At 47.5% G+C, this 13,680-nt stretch overlaps 1 protein-coding gene across 1 annotated transcript; it reads right to left on the bottom strand.

The window, feature by feature from the left end:
* Positions 1-1,474: 1,474 nt before the first annotated feature.
* On the bottom strand, positions 1,475-6,079 carry LOC125171545 (C-X-C chemokine receptor type 2-like). Its single transcript, XM_047868727.1, has 2 exons — positions 5,990-6,079; positions 1,475-4,790 (listed from the first exon to the last, which is right to left on the bottom strand). The coding sequence occupies exon 2, from the start codon at positions 4,779-4,781 to the stop codon at positions 3,708-3,710; it is 1,074 nt and encodes a 357-aa protein (XP_047724683.1). The 5' UTR covers positions 4,782-4,790; positions 5,990-6,079; the 3' UTR covers positions 1,475-3,707.
* Positions 6,080-13,680: the final 7,601 nt, after the last annotated feature.

Genomic DNA, 13,680 nt, shown 5'->3' with positions numbered 1-13,680 from the left:
ATGTTTTTGCTGGAACTGGTAAGAACGGGCCACTGAACTGAGGGCAAGGGATGGTGATGGGGCCATGGTTGGTCAGAAGTGTAACTAGGGTAGGGAAAAATAGCGTATTTCAACATAATTACATGGAGGCTGGAAAATTTTAACCAAGCCTACAAAACAAATTCTCTTTATTTTTTTTTAACTTGATATTCTTTATTTATTTAAGTTCATTCATTCATTCATTCATTCATTCATTCATTTTTAGTAATCTCTACACCCAATGTGGGACTTGAACTCATGACCCTGAGATCAAGAGTCACATGCTCTTCCCACTGAGCCAGCCAGGTGCCCCCAAGACAAATTTTCAAAACTTAAAATTAGCAAGCATCGAGCAGAACATACATTCACATCCCAATCCCTGTCCCCCACTCTATCCTGATGTTCCCCTCAACCCTAACCTAGCCCCATCCCTGGCTCTCTAGCATCTCTGACACCCCAGTCCCTTCCTAAGATGCACCCCATCTCTGATCCCAGCCTCACCCTGGACACTAAGCCCTTTCTGAGGCGAACCATCTCCCTGACCTTGACCAGGTATCTAATCCTTATCCTACCTAGTGGTTTAAACACTCGTTTTTGATATTTCAGTATACTGTGTTGTTTTAGTACCCACATCTGACATTGCTACAGATCTGAAATGCAAATTATTTATGTCTTGAGCTATAACCCAGAGAATTACACTGCACTGAAAATCTAATTGAACAATGTTGCCCTTGTTTGGAAGGAGTTCTGACTACAGTTGCCCCTTAGACGACACAGGGTTAGGGACACTGACCCCACCCCCGCACCCTGCACTCAAAAATCTACATGCAACTTTTGACTCCCCAAAATCTTAACTGCTAACAGTGTACTGTTGACTGGAAGCCTTACCAATAACATAAATAGTAGATTAACACATATTTTGTATGTTATATGTATTACATATTGTATTCTTACAATAAAATAAGCTAGAGAAAATGTTATTAAGAAAATCATGGAGGGGGTGCCTGGGTGGCTCAGTCGGTTAAGCGTCCGACTCTTGATTTCAGCTCAGGTCATGATCTCACGGTTTGTGAGATTGAGCCCCGCCTCGAGCTCTGCATTGACAGTGTGGAGCCTACTTGGGATTCTCTCTCTCTCCTTCTCTGTCTGGCCCTCCCCCACTTGCCTTCACTCTTTCTCTCTCTCTCTCTCAAAATAAACAAATAAACATTAAAAAACAAAATCATGAAGGGGTGCCTGGCTTGCTCAGTCAGTAGAGCATGGGACTCTTAGTCTTAGGATCATGAGTGTGAGCCTCATGTGGATTGTATTTAAAAATTTTTAAAAATCAGGAGGAAAATACATTTATAGTATTGTATTTTTTTAAATCCTCATATAAGTGGACGCATACAATTCAAACCAGTGTTGTTGGAGAGTCCACTGTATATCCCTTCCTATTTAAGACACTTCCAAATTATTTTATTGCTGTTTGATTCCCATTTCCCAGGTTACTAGCGAGGCCAGGCATGTTTTCAGATATGTATTAGTCATTTGTATTTTCTCAGGCCCAATATGGATCCATATTTACTTACTAAAGCCCTGATGGAGCTGTCTTTGGAATAGCAGAGAATGAAGGAAGATAAGCATTTAATCAGGCAGGAGGAGAAGGCAGAAGGGCATTAGGGGAGGGAGGGAGGGAGCGAGGGAGGGAGGGAGAGGAAGGGGAGGTTCCCATGCCCAGTATCCAGCCTTCCTCCCTGGGTTTCTGCATTCGTCTGGCTTCTCTCTGCACCAAATCTATCCCCTAGGGCTTGAGCCCTAACTCCTTTCTCATCAACTGCCTTGGAGAACCCCAGCTGGATAGGCCAAGTCACCTCCATCCTGGCCCCCAGAAAAGCATTGTAGACAATGATCCCCAGAAAATGGTCACTCTCCCAAGGATGTCTTTTTGCTCCAACCACTAATTGGACTACACCAGTAGCCCCTGAGCATTCACTCCAGTTCTGACTTCTCTCCCTGAGACTCACCACACCCCCCCACACTCATACCATTCCTACACCTCATTCTGTACCTGCTCCCAAGCCCATCTGAACCTCCCTCAATCTCACCCCCAATTTCTCCCTGTTCTGGATTTCCCCCATCCTTAATTTTCATCCTTCTCTGATCTTCTGCCTTGTTCCAAGCTGCCACCCCATCCCTGGCTCCCCACCACATCACCTCCAACTCCAACCTCATCCCTGATTCCAATCTCAACCTTGATCTAAACCCCATCTCTGAACATCTCTCCATCCCCAACCTCAAACCAAATGAAGCTTTTCCTTTATGTTTTCTTCCAAGAGTTTTATAGTTTCAGCTTTTGTTATTAGGTCTTTGATTCATTTTGAATTAACTTCTGTATGAGGTATAAGGAAAGAGATCAAGTTCATTCTTGTGCATGTAGGTATCTAGTTTTCCCAGCACCATTTGTTGAAAGACTATCCTTTCCCCATTGAAGAGTCTTGGTGCCCTTATCGAAAACCATTTGACCATTTATGCTGACTTAGGTTTCTTTCTGGACTCTTTATTCTAGGTCCTCTTTATCCATTGCCTTCATCTGCTTAAGTATGTTGGGCACACTTTTTGACTTTTTGTCACATCATATCCTACAACCATATTTAAAGGCAAGAACCAAGGATGTGTGTGTGTGTCTCTTTATTCTTTTTTTAAATTGTTTTCATTTTATTTTAGAAGGAGAGTGTGTGTGAGTGGGGGAGAAGGGCAGAGACAGAGAAAGAGAGAATCTTAAGCAAGCTCCACACTCAGTGCAGAGCCCAACATGAGGCTTGATCCCATGACCTTGGGATCATTTCTTAACCGAATAATCCATGACATGAGCCCGGCATACCCTGGGATCATTACTTGAGGCCGAATCAAAAGTCAAATGCTTAACTGAGGTGGCCCAGGTGCTCCTCTCTTTCTTTGTTCAATCAGGAGTACTTCCCAGGAGTCCTCCGGTCCCAGCAGACTTCCTCTTAAGCAATGGTGCACTGAAGCCAGTTTGTACCTGCTTGTGAAAGCAGATCATTACATTTCCTAGATTTTTGTGAGCTGGTTGCTAAACACCACCACCCGTGACATCGCCACGGTGGAGCATTTACACCAGGCAACTTGGCAAATGCTACAAATCAGGACTTTTTTTTCCCCAGGACAGTGGTTGACCAGCACACTAATGCCCTTAAATCTTATTAGTCAGAAGTGAATGATAAGGCCACTCCTAGCAAAAAGGAGTCTTAGAAAGGAGTACCTGTCCTTTTTGGCCTCTCTCAAGGGAAGTGGACTTTGCTGACAGGCAAGAAAGAGAGAGTTGGGGCAGCAACCAGTGCTGTTTGCCACTAATGGCTCCCAATGGTGGGAACTTTCTGTAGTCACTTAAAAGAATGTCTGTTAAATGTCTTTAAGTGTCTCAGGGGACAGGGTGCTATGGGCTCAGTGGTAGGATGGACTGAGCTCTAGCAGCTGACATAGCAACTACAGTAAGGGGAGGGGCAGCAGGGCAGGCTTTCTCAACCATACAAGGAGGGCCTGATAAGGACGTGACCCCAGTAACTTCCTGTAACCACAACGGGGGCTGCCTTGACATAGAGACTGTGGACAGCCAGTGGGCGTGAGGCTTAGAATGGGGTGCTGATGGCAAGGGAGGAGCCCCGAGGGGCTGCAACAGGGGCGGGGGCCTAGAAGGTAGTAGAAGTGTTCCCTGAAGAAGAGCCAACAAAGGAAGGCCTGCTGTCCTTGGACAAGTGCTCTTTGCTGATGAGGCCATGGATGGCCATGATCTTGATGAGTCCATGGCGAAACTTCTGGCCAATGAAGGCGTAGATGATGGGATTGAGGCAGCTGTGGAAGAAGCCCAGAATCTCGGTGGCATCCAGGGCCCGGCCAATGTCATTGCGGCGCTCACAGGTCTCTTTGATCGCCCGGAGCCTCATGAGGGTGTCTGCGATCAGGACCAGGTTGTAGGGCAGCCAGCAGAGCAGGAAGATGAGCACGACAGCAAAGATGACCCTCATGGCCCGGTGTTTCTGCCCCATGTGGGCCTCAAAGAGCGTGCGCAGGGTGAGTCCATAGCAAAATAGCATGACCATCAAAGGCAGGAGGAAGCCAAAGGTCTGGGGCAGGACCCGCATCACCATCCGCCATTTTGTAGTATTGGCACCCATGTCCTCATAGCAGACTGGGCTGGAATAGGGGGGCTTGATGGCCTCACGGAATATGAAGATGGGCAGGGCCAAGAGCAGGGACAGGGCCCAGATGCCTAAGCATATGAACTTGACCCAGTGCCGCTTCCGAGTCAGCGTGCGTGTGGCATGGACAATGGCCAGGTAGCGGTCCACGCTGATGCAGGCCAGTAGTAAAATACCACTGTAGAAATTGACTTCCTTCAGAAAAGAGACCACCTTGCACAGGAGTGTGCCAAAGATCCAGCCCTTTGCCTTGGAGGCAGCCCAGATGGGTAAGGTCAGGGCGAAGAGCAAGTCAGCTATGGCCAGGTTCAGCAGATAGACATCAGTGACAGATCGGCTGACCTGACTGTATAAGACAACTAGTATCACCAGGGAGTTTCCCAGCAGGCTCAGCATGAAGACCAGGGCATAGATGACCAGTACGGCATATTTGTTGAGTGTTTCAATCTCTATCCTACAGGGACTATATTCTTCTGTGGGTGGTGTGCCAGTGAAATTTGCAAACTCGTCCATATACTCCCACCAATCAGTGTCATTCCCAATATTTTCCATGAAGACAATCATGGAATCTTTCTAGTTGAAAGATAGAAAGAAAGAAATGTGATTTAGTAACTCAAATTAAAATCACTCATCAAGGATGTGAGAACAGTTACTCAAATATCTTTTGCTTTTCTGTTGGTTTGGCAACAGGAGATCCCTTCCTTTGCCCCTATTTTGGACTTCTTTAGAGGTCAGTTTCACAGCATCAGCATTTGAGAGAAGTCCCCATCTTGTTCCCTCATATCACTCCCTAAATATCCACAGAACCATCAGCAGTTTTCAATTATCTTCCTAAATTGGGAAACATTTTGCTGAAGCAAAATCATACCAGAAGACCAATGTGTAAAACCGATCAAAGGTCATCTGCTGCAGGGCGCCTGGGTGGCTCAGTTGGTTAAGCATCTGACTTCGGCTCAGGTCATGATCTCACGGTTTGTGAATTTGAGCCCCACATCAGGCTCTGTGCTGACAGCTCAGAGCCTGGAACCAGCTTTGGATTCTGTCTCTGTCTCTCTCTCTCTCTTTCTGTCCCTCCCTTGCTCATCCTCTTTCTGTCTGTCTGTCTCTCTCCCTCAAGAATAAATAATCATTTTTAAACATTTTATTTTTAAAGTCAGCTGCTGGGAAGGAGGGGGGGCTCCATCTCTACCCAGACACCTGCTAAGATGGTTCCCCCAAAACTCCCAAGCTCTCCAGAAAACAGTCTGAAAACCTTTGGAAAATTACCAAGAAATAAGAATACCTGCTATCCAGTCTTCATTCCATCCTGATTTATCATTAATAAGCTGTGTGACCTTGAGTGGGTGATTTTACCTTTATAGATTTCAGTTTTGTCATCTGCAAACTTGAAGCGGGCAGCGTGTTTAACCCCTGAGCTGCTTCCAAGCCTGAGGTTCTAGAAATTCATTCAGATCCACACACTTTAGGAGGTTCTCCCCTTGCCAATACTTCTTTTTTTTTTTACAGAAGACAACATTTTAGGGCAAAGCAAGCCTCTTCCCCCCCAAAAAGGGGGAGGTGTGAAAGGAGGAGGTGACAAGACCATGGCCCCCTTGTTACCACCTACAACCACGTATGAGGTCAGAACCGAATACACAGTCACAAGGGAACAGGCAAGAAGCCAAGTGAGCAGAAATCTTCAGGTCCCACAGAAATGGATGCATTTTGTAAAACACAATCAAACTAAATCTCCCTCCCCAAAGAAAGTCCTGGCAGTAGAGGTTGCTTCCTACCTGAGGCACTGGCAAGGTGTGTCCAACTGTAAGAGCCGGAACTCAGAGATCAGAGTGACTTAACAGTTAGAGAAAACTTGATGAATAAAGGGAAATAGACAAGCCTCTTCCTAGCGCACCTCCTCTCTGAGCCCTGCCCACAACCATATTTGGAGAACAGATGAAGTCAAGGGACCACAGGGCGTTAGAGACTTCCAGGATCTGTATGTCCACGCAGGGGTACCAGACATGAAGATAGAGTCAAGGGTCCACTATCTGAATTCTCCGCATGGATGACTATTTTTATTTTCTTCCTTTTCTGGCATTTGTTTCCATTTGTTGATCCCTTAAATTCCCTAGCAGATCACCTTTGAAAGCTTCCAACTTGCTTGGGTATGAATAAAGGGGAGAGGACTTTGCCTCTGACAGAGACTTCAGGACCCCACTGTAGGTGAGCCTTGTAGGAGTCCCCCACTTAGGAGGGCCTGGTGGGGGTGGGGGGCAATCACTATCCACAATTGGATGATTGGAATGGCCTGAGGCGGGGGGTGGGGCAGGGGCGGGGTTGGGGGGGAGTGGGGGGCACTCCTGCAGTCTGGCTGGACCACAGGGAGACCACTGGACCTGGGGCAATCCCTGAACAGAGGGGTTGGAGTTAACATCATCTTGCTTCTCTCCCAGAATGAAGGGTGACTTCTTGCAACCTGCCTCAGCTGCTCCCAGCAGCTGATGTCTGTCCCCTGGCTTCATTCTTCTGGTACTGTAACCACTTCTCTGATACAACATGAACCCTACCGTATTGTAATGATAGGTTTACAAGTCAGCCTTCCCCCAGGAGACCATGAGCTCCTAGAGAATAAAGACCCTCTCTGATCCACCTTCTGATCCTCTATCAGGGAACAAAGCAGGTGCTCAATTGATGGTTGTAGAAAAAATGAGACATACCTCCTGTGATTCATGGATCGGATCACCACCATGATTCAGAGCGTCTATTGCTTTCGGCCACACAGTCATATATAAGGTGTGCCTGAAAGCTTCACTTCCACACAGCCAGGCTGGTCTGTCTGGGATTGTGCTCTCCCAATCATCCTCTATGGTTCACAGCACCAACCTGTTCAAGCATAAAATCTACCCCCTACCATAAGTGCCAATTAATCATGCCCCCAGTGCCTACAATTCTGCCACTGGCACTCCTCCTGGGTGCTCTTATCATTCACGAACAGTAGCAGGAAGTATAAGGAGATAATTGTCCTGGGGCCACCCATGCTTTCACTCATGCCTTACTATCCTGATCTGATACCTCGATCAGAAAGCCCTGGAAGATGGGGTAGTCCCTGAAGGGAATAGACATTCCACTATTAATCATCTAGGGGAAAAGTAATCCTGGGGCAGTAAACAGTGACTGGTAACACACAAGAGAACAGACTGTCTGGGGCCTGTCTGCAGACCGCCCACGCATCCTCAAGTGCAAGCTGAGGCCACGGGGGGGGGGGGGGGGGGGGGGGGGGGGGGGAAGAGAGTGTTTGCCACAAGGGGGCGGCAGTTGCAGGATGGGGAAGTCCTTGCAAGGGACCAGTGAGAAAGACCAGGGCAGGAGCAGTCCCAGTGAATACCTATTGTATTTATACTCTTTGTATAAAACTCCCTTCTGCTTTTCTTATGCCCTCAGTCCAGTCAGTACAGCATTCCCATCTAAACCAATGAGTGACTGAGGTATGGAGGGGAAGGGGCTGGTCCATCCTCAAGCCCAAGGAGCAAAAGACAAGCAGTCCTCTGGATGAGTGTAGGGGTAGCAACACTGGTAGCTTAGGTCTCCAGGGGGAAGCTGATCTGGAGGACAAGAGTTAAACGTCTAGATGGCCAACAGACACATTAGAAGATGCTCCACATCACTCCTCACCAGGGAAATACACATCAAAACCACACTGAGATACCACCTCACACCTGTCAGGATGGCTAAAATTAACAACTCAGACAATGACAGACGTTGGCGAGGATGCGGAGAAAGAGGATCTCTTTTGCACTGCTGGTGGGAATGCAAACTGGTGCAGCCGCTCTGGAAAACAGTGTGGAGGTTCCTCAAAAATTAAAAATAGAATTAACCTACAACCCAGAAATTGCACTACTAGGAATGTATCCAAAGGATACAGGAGTGCTGATTCATAGGGGCACGTGTACCCCACTGTTTATAGCGGTGCTATCAACCATAGCCAAATTATGGGAAGAGCCCAAATGGCCATTAACTGATGAATAGATAAAGAAGATGTGGCTTATATATACCATGGAAGACTACTTGCCAGTGAGAAAGAATAAATTCTTGCCATTTGCAACAACATGGATGGAACTGGAGGGTATTATGCTAAGTGAAAGAAGTCAGGCAGAGAAAGACAGATATCGTATGTTTTCACTCATATGTGGAATTTAAGAAACTTAACAGAAGACCATGGGGGAAGGGGGAAAAATAGTTTCAAGCAGAGAGGGAGGCAAAACATAAGAGACTCTTAAAATCAGAGAACAAACTGAGGGTTGATGGAGGGGGGGGCGGGCAGGGGAAATGGATGATGGGCAATGAGGAGGACACCTGTTGGGATGAGCGCTGGGTGTTGTACGTAAGCGATGAATCATGAGAATCTACTCCCGAAGCCAAGAGCACATTGTATACGCTGTATGTTAGCGAACTTGCCAAGGAGTTGTATTTTAATTTCCTTTTAAGTTTTTAATTAAAAGAAGTTCCCTTTCGTGGAAGGAAAGAAAGGAAAGAGCATTGCACTGAAGGAGGGGAAAGGCACACATAGATGAGCTTGGAATAAAATGTTATCCACTTGAAAATGTTCCAGCAATCTGCCCACCCAACATATCTGCTGTACCGCACCTTCCCGCTTAGAACTGCTCCCTCTTCGGCAGATCTATAATGTTCCTAACAGGAAAGCATCTTTCTATTCTGTGCAGAACATCCAGTGCCACAGACTGTTGTGACATGTGTAGCCTGAATGCCAGTCCTCTGGCAAAGTGCGGGGGCCTCTTCTCGCCACTCCGTTCTAAAAATGAAAGCTTCTAGGCGAGAGCCTGTGAACAGCACAATATGGCTGTAAGTATATCTATTCTGTCCCTGTGTCAGCTTTGATGTCAGTGTCAGCATCTCTTTACATTCCTGCAGAAGGACCCGCTTGGACCTGGGGACCAGAATAAAGGTAAGGGAGGTGGAGGAGAGGATTCTCCCCTCTCTCCAGTGATCACCCCCATTGCCACAGTGCCAGGAGCAGGGTACATATGTGACCTAAGATGAACCACGCAGAGCCAAGTTCAGGATGGCTGTTTGGTGACTGTGGAAAAGCACGGATGTGGTATTGTTACGGCTGGATGCCATTTTACCGTCATGAACGGCAAACCCGTCCAAGGACAAAACCTAACACACAGAGGAAGACAGAACTGAGAGAATCGGAGCCAGCGTCCTGAACAAACCACACCCAGAGGCAATCTTCCCTTGGTACTTTTCCGTTCCGTGAGCCAATAGATTCTCTTTATTGTTCAGACCAGTTCAGGCTGAGTTTTCCGTTGCTTGCAACCAAAACGATGACCAACTGAAAGAGTTCTGGAAAACAAAAGTGATCTGGAATGAAAGGAGAGGGGAGGAATGTCAGCGAATCACAGGGTCCAGGCTGCGACAGTCAGGGTAACAGAGGACTTAACAGAGGTATGACCTGGGCAGGTGCAGACCTCCTAGCCCTGCCTGCCAAACTCTGGCAGAAGCCAAAGAGGAACCTTGAAAAGTAAGCACATAACAACCCGTCTGAGAACACACTCTGGAATGAATTCAAAAATCCTCACGAATGACCCAGAAAGCTCTTCTTTGGAGTCAGACAGACCATCACTCAAATACTGGCCTTCCTTGGGGCACCCAGGTGGCTCAGTCAGTTAAGCGTCTGACTCTTGATTTCGGCTCAGGTCATGATCTCACAGTTCCTGAGTTTGAGCCCTGTGTCGGGCTCTGTGCTGACAGCGCAGAGCCTGGAGCCTGCTTCCGAGTCTGTGTCTCCCTCTCTCTCTGACCCCCCTCCACTCACATTCTATCTCTCTCTGTCTCTCAAAAATGAAAAAATGTTAACAGCGGTTATCTTTGGGTGGTGGGATTACAGATAGCTGCTTGTTTATATCTTTTGAAGTTGCCCCGTTTCTACAATGAGCCTTACTTTTGCAATGAAGAAATATGTATTTAGCCATTTTCACTAAAAAATGAATATATAACACTCTAATGGTCATATCCCCCTCTCCTCACCTAGCTGGTCCAGCTAGGTTTGTGAGCAGACGTCCAGGACTCTGAGCCTCCTGTCCATTGAACTCCCAACTCCTCAAGCCCTAGGGGCGCCTGGGTGGCTCAGTCGGTTAAGCATCCAACCTCAGCTCAGGCCACGATCTCACGACTCATGGGTTCGAGCCCCACATCGGGCTCTGTGCTGACAGTGCAGAGCCTGCTTGGGATTCTCTCTCTCTCCCTCTCTTTCCACCCCTCCCCCACTTGTTCTTTCTATCTAAAAAACAAACAAACAAAAACTTAAGTGCCAACTCCTCGAGCCCTAAATGCCCTGCATCCTCCTGCCCCTCCCCTTGGGGCTCCCGTGTCACCCGCCCAGGTCCTCCACTGTTGTAGTTTTCAGACTGTATTACTGTATCATTTTTAGGAGCCTGTCCCTCCCACTGGGCTGTGAACCGGTGAGGCTCTGGCACAGAGTAGGGATTCATGAAGCATCCCTTCTTTCCTGGCTCCTCCTTAAAGGCAGGAACTAGAAAGGATTCCGTTTTGCATTCTTGGTGCCCCACAAAGTGTGTGACACATACTAGCAGATGCCAGACAGGAAGTCGGTGTATGACCCGTGCAGTCACAGGAAGCCCCGTGCTCAGAAGAACCTCGAGCTTGGGGCGTGATGCCCTGCAGTCACTGCCTTGAAATTCTTAATAACTTTATCTTGGAATCCGTGCCTTCGCGTGAAGTCCGGCAGGACGGTGGAGCACACGCTGGAGCTTGGGGCTCAGCTCATGTGCACTCCTGCCTCTTACTGCCTCCTTGGGCTCGGCCACCCACTCTCCCAGCCCACAAGCACCCCATGCTTCAGGGAGCACAGCATCAAATAGCAAATAAAAAACACAGAGTCCAGTTCAGAGAAAGATTGCAAAAGAAACGAACAAGCTTTTCTCTTGCTTTTGGAACAAGGAGCCCCACATTTTCCTTTTGACGGGGTCCTGCAGCCAGCCCTGCCACCAAATAAATACTGGTTAAATGGACGCAGTAATGGAGAGGAGCGAAATGGCAGATTGGAATCTTTACCTTAGTTCGGTCAGTGGCAACTCCGGCCTTCCAGCAGCTCGGGCCGCCATCTGTAGACTCTTCATTGACACCTCTTTATCTCTTACACCTGACATGCAATGCTTGATCTACCAGAAAATTCTGCTGACTCGACCAAAATTGATTCTAACTCCTATTTTTTCACCCCCTCTGCTGTTGGTGCCCTGACCCCTGCCACCTTCCCTTCTCACCTGGATCACCGAAGCGACAACCCAGTCCCCCTTGTGTTGCCCCTGCTCTTCTAGTCTGTTCTCATCACGCCAGCCAGGTCCTTTGACATTCTAAGTCAGACCACAGTCATACTTTCTTACTGCCCTACAATGGCTGCAAAGAATGAATTTCACTGCTTTAATTTTTTTTATTTTTTTAGGTTTATTTTCCAGAGAGACAGACAGTGAGCAGGGGAGGGGCAAAGAGAGAGGGCAACACAGAATCCAAAGCAGGCTCCAGGCTCTGAGCTGTCAGCACAGAGCCCGACGCGGGGCTCCAACTCACAAACCGCAAGATCATGACCTGAGCCGAAGTCAGATGCTTAACCACCGACTGAGCCACCCAAGCGCCCTTCGCTGCTTTGATTTTTGTAAATGCATTTTAAGCAACTTCACAGTGGAGGAACCTGGAGAACACTACCTTACCCAGGTAAGGAAGGCTGGTATCACCAGGGATGCCGTGTGGGCTCCTACATGCCCAATAGGACGTGATGAGAAGGGCATCCACATCTGTAGTGTTCTCTCCAAAAACCCATACCCCCCATCTAATCAGGAGGAAAATATCAGACAAACCCAGGCTGGGGAGGCCTTCTATACCTGGTCAATACTCCTCATGACTATCAAGGTCATGAAAAACAAGGAATGACTGAGTGAAACTGCCATAGGTCACAGGAGATTGGGGAGACATGACAACCAGAGGCAATGTGACCCCTGGACTGGATCCTGCTGCAGAAAACAGTGATAATGGAAAAACTGGCAAAATCCAAATAAAAGCTAGAGTTCAATTCATAATTGTGTTTAAAGTCATCACCTATGTGATGTTATTGACTTCATTTTTTTTGTCTTAACACTGATTTTTGTTATTGAAAGATTCATTTCAATCTTATTTATGAATACAATTCCATTCTTCTATTTTTGAAAATGCTTTCTGCATACAGGTCTAGATGATTTTAATGACTTTTTAAAATTTTCATTCCAGTGTAGTTAACACACAGTGTTATACTGAGTTTTATTTTTTAAATCAGGACTAGGTGTTGAATCTTGTCAAAGGCCTATGTAGATAGTCCTATGACTTTTTTTTTTCCTTCTTAGATATATTAGCAAGTGAATTATATTAATGGTTTTCATTTAGTTTGCATGGGGGGAGGGGGGGATATATCCCACTTAATCATGAAAAAAAAAAGAATTTGAATAAAGCCAGAGTCCTTTAAGGCCTTCCTCCATCATTCCATGCCCCGCCCCCCACATCCCCATCCCTCCTCATCATCTCTGTGCCTTAGGTGTGCTAGGACCACCACAGCAAAGTAGCACAGACCGGGTGGCTTAGACAGCAGAAATGTATTGTCTTCCAGTTCTGGAGGCTGGACCTCCAGGATAAGGGCGCCCGCAGGGCTGCTTCCTCCTGAGGGAGGGTCTGCAAGGGAGAATCCGTTGCAGGCCTCTCTCATAGCGCCTGCTGGTTTGCTAGCCACCTCTGGCATTCCTTGGCTTGTAGATGCATCGCCTTGATCTCTGCCTTCATCATCACATGGTGCTCTCCTCGTGGGCAGGTGTCTGTGTCCAAATGTCCCCCTTTTTAAAAAAATATATGTATTTATTTGGCGGGGGGGGGGGGGGGGCTCAAGCAGGGGAGGGGCAGAGAGAGGGAGACCGAGGATCTGAAGCGAGCTCGAACTCACGAGCTGCGAGATCATGACCTAAGCCCAACGGACTGAGCCACCCAGGTGCCCCCAAATTTCCCCTTTTCTTGTAAGGACACCAATCATGTTGGATTAGGGCGCCCTCTCATGGCCTTGTCTTAACTAATTACATCTGCAACAGCCCTATTTCCAAACAGGGTCCCATTCTGACATACTTCTGGTTAGAACTCCAACACATATGAATTTGGGGAGAGGAGGACATAATTCAGCCCATAGCATCCTCTTTGTATCCTCCTCCTTCCCCCCTTAGAACTCTGCTCCAGCCACGTTAGCCTGGTTGCTCCGTTCCTGCCTTAGTGCGTTGCTTCCAATGTCTTTTCTTCTCTGAATGCTCTCCGGCAGACCTCCCTCGGGGGAAACTCCCCCACCTGCTCTGAGACTTTGCTCAAATGCTCCAGGCCCGCCTTGTCCGCCTATTCACAGTTGCCCCTCCCCTAGCATTTCTGATGTCCCTGGCTATGC

This window comes from Prionailurus viverrinus, chromosome C1 (genome assembly GCF_022837055.1).
Source record: "Prionailurus viverrinus isolate Anna chromosome C1, UM_Priviv_1.0, whole genome shotgun sequence".
NCBI classification, from domain to species: Eukaryota; Metazoa; Chordata; class Mammalia; order Carnivora; family Felidae; genus Prionailurus; species Prionailurus viverrinus.
Note: the sequence above shows the minus strand (reverse complement) of the source record. Positions and strands in the feature narration are given on the sequence as shown.

What these genes read in the sequence shown, in the direction of transcription:
- LOC125171545 (XM_047868727.1), bottom strand. Translation starts at nt 4,781, where the DNA reads ATGATTGTCTTCATGGAAAATATTGGGAATGACACTGATTGGTGGGAG.